The following is a 7209-nucleotide window of genomic DNA, read 5'->3' as shown; positions in this document are numbered from 1 at the left end:
GACGGTCAATATAGCTAATAATCTCATTCTTCGGTCTGCAGACTACACACAGAAGCTTAAGTTCCACATTTCCAAAATGATAAAACCAAGGGAAAAAAGCAAACTATTGGGTAAACCTCTGGAGAACATTTAAGGAGACTCTACTTGTTTGAAAAAAATTAATTTATTATACAGTAACACTAATACTAAAACCTAAGAAAAGAAAAACCAAAACTGCATGTGTGCCCCATGAAACAGCAGCAAAGCCCACTGCGAGACTCCTTTCATATCTCAGATGAATTATAATGTATGAAAGTATTCTGCGATATGAGCAGTGTTGTTGTTTGACGAAATAAAGCCTGGTTTCCGTTGGTCGTTTGTAACGCAGACGGTCTGCAAGACGTCAAGGCGCCGACAGTCGCAGAAGAGACGCTGCGCGACGTCATTTCACCAAAACAGTTAAACAAAATGGCGCCCGAAACTCGGAAAATTTTCGCCAAAAATGCCTTTCAGGTGGCTATGCTGCCTCTTGAAGCCAAACTGATACTGGTGTAGTTTATTAATGATCAGTTATTTTGTTGGGGTTGGATATGCTAGTAATAAGGATAAAATGGATCAAATGAGTGGTACTAAACGAGAGAAACATCGCTGTACGCCCGTCATGCCAGCTGGTGTGTTTGTATGGGTCTACTCAGAGACTCAACACAGTCGACAAAGTTGCACTAGGCTCAACTTTGCCGATCCGTCTGGGGCTGGTTTGCGTTTGTGGCGACACTTCTGTCTGACATGTTTCCATTTATCTGCGTTGCAGCTTGTGTCTTGATTGCGTTGATCTCTGCGTTTCTCACGTCGGTATGGAAACCAGGCTTTAAGTGACAAACGGCATCACGGAAATCAGCAAATCACCAAAGTCGTCTCCAGGAAACAGTTCATCAACTGTCACCCGGGACATGTTGTTCAATTTTACATTTTCCTGCGGTTATTTATAATTTCCCACTTCCCGCCTGCAGATGTTTTCTGCATAAAATATCCAAAACTTCGTTGCCATTGAAAAATGACACAACAACCTATTCCTATAAAAAATACTCTTTCAGAGAAATAAATCCTCAACTCCATACATGAAGCTCAGTTTTCACATTAAATAACTCAAAAGTAATAATAACTTTCCTCGTGACATTTCAGCACTAAGTAACTAGCAAAAGCTTGACAGAAATATTCTTAAATATGAAAAATATACATTTTTTACACCTGTTCCAAACCATCATTATTTAGGGAGGTGTAGAGCACTCCCCCCTACTGTATGGCTTGAAATTACAACCAAGTCCGAAGACAAATATACATAAACCTTTAGCCCACCCCCACCGGAAATGAGGCCTCTGGTGCCCCACCCCCAAATTAGACCCTAGTTGCACTATCACATGTGGCTTTTGTCTGTTGCTCAGCAACTCCAAATTAAACACAAAGAATTACAAACTGAATACTTGTTCGCTTCCAACCTCTTTCAGTGCCAGTCCCATGTAAACATTGGTGTTTACAGTCCTATATTTGTCTCATTCTACACTTTGCAGACTGTGCTATGTGAACCATCGTCACCAAGTAGGGGTGTAATCAAGATTCTGTTTGACCACTTCAAACCGAAATTTTAAGTCCTTTTCGTGCTCCAACTTTTACTTCGATCAGCACCCTGATTTCCTATAATAAACTCTCTCCTGTTGCGAACTATAGCCACCTGGTTATTTTAATGGGTTCAGAGAGTGTTTGTATAATTTGGGCTTGAGTCGTCATCATGGGTAACAAACCAAGGGAGTAAATGGACGTAACATCAAGTTTGTAAAAAAGTTGAAAATGAATGCTAGTAAGAACCTTTAACTCTTACCAATCTTGACTTCATTGAAGTGTACATATGGATCAGTTAAGAAACACTAAATTCTCTCAACAAGCAACTCAGCTGAAGTTATCATCTCCCTGATGAACTCCTTCTGTTTCTACTACAGAGTTTGGGTTGGGAGAATTTGATCTTAATTCTGTCTTTCCCTTTTGGTGCTGCTATATTGTGTCTGCCTTCAGTGGTAACCTGAGCTGGTACATGCCAGCCAGTGCTAATGCCGTGCTGTAGATCATATCCCGGCGTGACACCCCCGTGAATGCCACGTGCCAGTCAGCACGGCTCACCCCCGGCATGTCACGTTCGATCACCTCACCAATGGTTACAGCCAGCCCTGACCACCGCAGGGTGTAGTCTGGGGGTGTCTGGGATTGCGCCGAGGTCACAAGGTCAAAGGGGACAGGCGTGGCCTGGGTGAAGGCTTCTAAGGAGATGTTATAAACAGGGTCCTGAAGCAACACGCAACCAATGTCATACCACCTACAAGCCAGAGAAAAACAGGTTAGTTTAATAACACTCTCCCTGACAATGACCATACAAAGCACTACACAGCATCCCAAGTCGATAAATAAGGGTCTTTTGACAGTATCCAAATGCTACCCAGCAGATATGAGATACTGAGCCACAAATAAAATTCCCTATAGCAAATCCTGATGAAAACAACAAAGTCATCAAAGTCTTCCCTCCATGAACCAAAGATAAAGATCTAAAAAATGGGAAGGAACAAGTCCTTTGACCTTTACCCCCTAGGGTGTATGTATGTACACATCATATTGAAATTGGTGGCCAGGAAAGGAAATACGATTTCCAGTACTTCAGAGCATGACAAATTTACAAAAATGAAATCAATAGAATTTTCAAACCACTTTGGTCTAAGGCAACTAACATTTCCCCAACTACACGTTCATTTACCACCACAAGACTTCTTTCTCCCATTTTTAACATATTTACATCAAAGTTTCCCTTCCATCCAGAACAATTAACAATCAAGCTTTACAACAATTAGGACAATGTCCTGCATTTCTGATTCCTAACTCACTTCTCAGGCAGAAGCTCGACGATGAAGTTCTCGACGGACACCACAGTTTGCCTCTCGTCCACAAAGCCGTTCCGCCTGAGGTTATCGATCCTCTCCTGGGCCCCTTTGCTCCCCGCCGCGTACCCCTCGGGTTGAGGGGCGATGTTGGACTGGCCGGGCTTGCCCACAACCGTGGCCCGACCGAACACCTTCTGGAAGGCATCTCGCACGGCAGCCACTTTGACCTCCTTGTCGGATGCCACAACAACATACACATCACCCCCTGATTCTGTGGGTTGCAAATCGTTGCACGATAAAATTAATTCCTGCAAACATGTGGCTACTGGAGCAAAAACCAGAAGCCTTTGGTCACAGCAGGCCGAAATTCAGTACATGAAAGTGGAAGTCTAAAAAAGAACCCTCCAACCCATACAAAACTTTTCTCAATTTGTTTCAGCATGCAGGTCTGCAACATAGTCTCTCTCAGTTCAACATGCTTACTACAGGTTGAAAGTGAGTTAAAGAAGCAAAACAGCTTGGAAGCAGGGAGGACTATTCTCAAACATGGTTGTGAGACGTCAACTTACTTATGATGGGGGCCATTCCTGGGTCTAAGGTTGTGATCATCGAGTCTACGGAACTCTGGAAAGGAAAAAAAAGAGAACCCTTCAAATCAGGGTTTGAACCAGAGTCAGTGAGGTGTAAGTCCAGGATACTCCATGGGAACACCTGCATGATTGAAGTGAGACTGACTCACCCAAATGTCAAGGTGTCCTGGGAGCCACCTGCAACAGAACCACTAACACAACTGCCCATCTTACCTTGGTCTTCTCTACCATTTTCTTCATGAAGCTACTCCCCCAGCCAAATAAGCCCCCACCCCCTCCACCACCTGCTTGGCTTTGATACGCCCCCTGGTGGTTGGGTGAAGGAGACGTGTTGTCTTCAAAGGGTACCGAGACGGCAGTACTTGCCCCCTGCTAAAGAAGAGGGAAAAGGCAAAGAAAAACACATGTACATTTATTTAGGCTCAGCCCAAAAAAATGATTTGATTGATCCACTATTTTGTATTGATTTCCTATATTGCCATTCATAGGCCTGTTTCCCTTCCTAAGCCATCAGACTTTTTCTCTATGTCATACATGTAGTTTTAGGCTTTGCCTATGCTAACGGTATTTGGCAAACTATGGCTGGCCAACGCGAATGATCATTTAAATCAACCAAAGTGTTGAAAAAACGCCCTAGGCTTCCAAACACCACCAAAGGATAAACACTCTACAACTAGATCCCAAATGAAACAAACTTCATCTATTGGGTGAATGTGCATTTTGAGGCAAAACCAGTTACAAACCAAGAATGAACTTTCCGCAAACTTTGGCCAGCCATGAAATGCATCGGCAATAACAGAAAGGTCTAGTGGCTACTGCCATGGTATGCATGTACTTTCTGTGGGTCTTTTCTGCCACAACATCTCCTACATATCTTTTTCAAAGTTCCAGGGATTGAAACACTCGCAAGCTTGGGAAATCCTAGGATTGTGACAGAAACTTCTTGTGAAGTCTGAACTGAGTGGATAACTTCCTTTTTCTTTGATGGGCAATTTCACAGTAGTCTAAACATGCCTACATTTTGACTGTTACCTGGCCTGACTGTGTGCCTGGCGACAGGGGATGCTGGGATGGAGTGTACACCTGGGACTGAGGTTGCGATGCATCCTGGGATGGAGTGAAACCCTGCGGCTGAGTCCCAGCTTGGGAGGCAAGAGGTGGGGGAACGTACATCTGAGAGGGCTGGGGAGGGGGAACGTAGGTTGACGGGGTCAATGGATTGACAGGGGGGGCCACACTTGAAACTGCAGAGAGAAGTACAAAAAACATGGAAATAAAATTATACAAGTATGCTTCAGAGAATTGTAATCTGTAGGTTAGAACTTTCTGGAAGTACGTACGTACATGTAGGTTAGAACTTTCTGGAAGTACGTACGTAGGTTAGAACTTTCTGGAAGTACGTATACAGGTGACTTATCCTACACAAAATCTACATTGAGCACTGCCTAAGAGCACAAAGTGAAAGATGTTGAAAAAGACTGGTTAAAAAAAGCAGGTGACGTCAACTCTATCCTGGCGTTGACTCGTGATAAGTTCAGTAATCTCTCAAAATATGTCATTTACTATTTTAGGAGCAAATGAAAAATATTTTCTTTCAACTCTTCAAAAAACGGGGCAATGATGACAGTTTTTAAAAGTACTTTTTGATTGTGTGATAAAAGAACCATATTGTGCCCACACACACAACTCAGTGGTGCTGCTGATTGTATGGAAAGCCAATGCAATCAAACGTAGACGTACCTGGTGAGGCCGGTGGGGGTGTGGCTGCGTGATCATCACTCGTTACTTCTTCCATCATGGTGACTGGTAACACAACAACCACAGACAATGTTAGCTTTGTCGCCAAAGACAGCAAATGGACTTAGGGTCCCTGATATGTTTTATTTTGTGTACATGTACTATTCAGCACTCATAGTTTCAGTCTAAGTGTTCTTTTTCATGGTTCTGAAAGCATTGTTGTATCTAGCCATCATGGAATGATTCTTAACTTTAAAAATAACTATTACCTGACAAACGTGTAAATAATTTGCAGTCACAGACTTCAGTTTCTTAAGCTGAATGAATGGACTTGCCATTAAAGAATTTGCTGCGTTTGGTGGCAAGAACACTGTGTCTGGATCCTTAACTCCTACCACGTGTACATGTATGGACACAGTGAGAGTTTACTTATGATCCTGCCTCTCTTCACCAACAATCCACATATCTGAGCTGCATACTGTGGTGAATGTCTGTTGATACAGGGAACTGGTTCCCCGTCCCATCCCAGTCCTCCAAACGTACATGTATATAACAGGGACAGTGACCAGTCCAATAAAGCAACCTCGGTCCCATGGGAACAATCTTGCCATGCTACGATGATGCCCAGTGAAGGAACGTGCACACAGCCCGTGGAATTGAGGTTGCCCATGACAGGATACTTCACATGTCATTAGACCGGTCGGACTGTCAGACTTTGGACTGGTTGGAGGACTGGAACGGGAGCCAGTCTTTGTTTCAACGGACATACGCCACAGTATGCAGCTCAGATACGTGGATCGTTGTGAAGAGAGGCAGGATCATAAGTAGAACATCTGAATTTTGAAAAAATAGCTGGTTATACGGTCCAAACACCATTAAGCATGCGTGTTCAGGCATTTGGGGGGAAGATTTTATTGATAAAGTGCAGTTTTAGGCAAAATAAGTAGGCACATTCAAAATCCCATAGTGTTACGAACAAATAAAAATGTGGACCTGAGAGTCACACGGTCATGGAGTGTGGCTAACAAGTGCTGTTCTGGGAGAAGGCCTAGGCCTACATAGACGTAGTACATGCCCGGAGGTAGGAAAACATCCATGATACATGTAGCAGCCGAAATATTCCAAACATGGCAAAACTGTTTTTGACATTTTAATCTTGCAAAACTGGTAAGTTCCCCCTCCCCCAAAGAAGAAAGGCAACACTCTCTTTATTGTGCTGACCCTATTTGTTTGAAATTTCAAATTGAAAATTGTGAGAAAATGTGGCTTTTTTTTACTGAGTGATAAGCTAACCATGCAAATTTTATTTCACCATTTGTCATGTGTTAAAACACTCAGTTTCCCGTCAAAATTTCCCTCAAAACCCTACAATGTTTTGACAAAGTTGACCCTACAGTTATTGAGCATGATGTCACAGGCTCACAGTCTACCAAGGTCAACTCAAACGTTAAAATGTAACTATCCCTTCTATTATAAGAACACGGTCCCCAAATTTACAATCCTCAAAAGCCCTTGTCGAGATTGAAACTTTAATTTCTGGCAATGACAAACGCTAAAATCTGTAATACTGCAACTGGTAAACAGCATTGTGTACAATTTAGGACCTCCGATGTCCGCTGTGGGTAGTGTAATAATATAAAATATGCAAAGTACAGCATCAGAACGTGGAAAGTGCACTGACAATAATGCAGTATGGCACAGCTTAACAATGATTGCAGTCGAAAATCCACAAAATGAGGCTGAAAGAAAAAGCAAAAATAATTAATTTTACCTGCACAAATCTGTGGTCCCAGTCGCGCTGCAGATTTAGGGATCTGTTATCCGACGAATAGTCTGTTGATCCGTGGTGAAAGTGCGCTCCATATGTTAGACATGGTGGTAAGAGCAGGGAACTAGGCCAATCCCAGTTCAGGAAACAGTCGTCGTGTACTGTTGATGACGTCTCCGTGCCACGTTTTCACTTCCCACGCTGAACTAATTCA

General features: G+C 43.0%; 1 protein-coding gene across 2 annotated transcripts; it reads right to left on the bottom strand.

Annotated features, from left to right (window-relative positions):
* Positions 1 to 144: 144 nt before the first annotated feature.
* On the bottom strand, positions 145 to 7157 carry prrc1 (proline rich coiled-coil 1). Of its 2 annotated transcripts, none has more exons than XM_022255111.2 (7): positions 6999 to 7157; positions 5231 to 5293; positions 4523 to 4734; positions 3704 to 3862; positions 3470 to 3524; positions 2904 to 3171; positions 145 to 2344 (listed from the first exon to the last, which is right to left on the bottom strand). In XM_022255111.2, the coding sequence occupies exons 2-7, from the start codon at positions 5286 to 5288 to the stop codon at positions 2026 to 2028; spliced, it is 1071 nt and encodes a 356-aa protein (XP_022110803.1). In that variant the 5' UTR covers positions 5289 to 5293; positions 6999 to 7157; the 3' UTR covers positions 145 to 2025. The 2 variants fall into 2 exon arrangements, with proteins under 2 accessions (XP_022110803.1, XP_022110804.1); XM_022255112.2 differs by having other exon boundaries at positions 3704 to 3859.
* Positions 7158 to 7209: the final 52 nt, after the last annotated feature.

The sequence above is a fragment of the Acanthaster planci genome, linkage group LG05 (genome assembly GCF_054643075.1).
Source record: "Acanthaster planci isolate LZ-2023a linkage group LG05, COTS_SCS, whole genome shotgun sequence".
Classification (NCBI taxonomy): Eukaryota; Metazoa; Echinodermata; class Asteroidea; order Valvatida; family Acanthasteridae; genus Acanthaster; species Acanthaster planci.
This window is presented reverse-complemented; position numbering and strand designations above follow the sequence as displayed.

What these genes read in the sequence shown, in the direction of transcription:
- prrc1 (XM_022255111.2), bottom strand. Translation starts at nt 5,288, where the DNA reads ATGATGGAAGAAGTAACGAGTGATGATCACGCAGCCACACCCCCACCG. An exon ending in CAGGCACACAGTCAGGCCAG is followed by an intron (nt 3,863 to 4,522) that starts GTAACAGTCAAA and finishes CCTCTTCTTTAG; the next exon opens with CAGGGGGCAAGTACTGCCGT. An exon ending in AAATGGTAGAGAAGACCAAG is followed by an intron (nt 3,525 to 3,703) that starts GTAAGATGGGCA and finishes TTTCCTTTCCAG; the next exon opens with AGTTCCGTAGACTCGATGAT.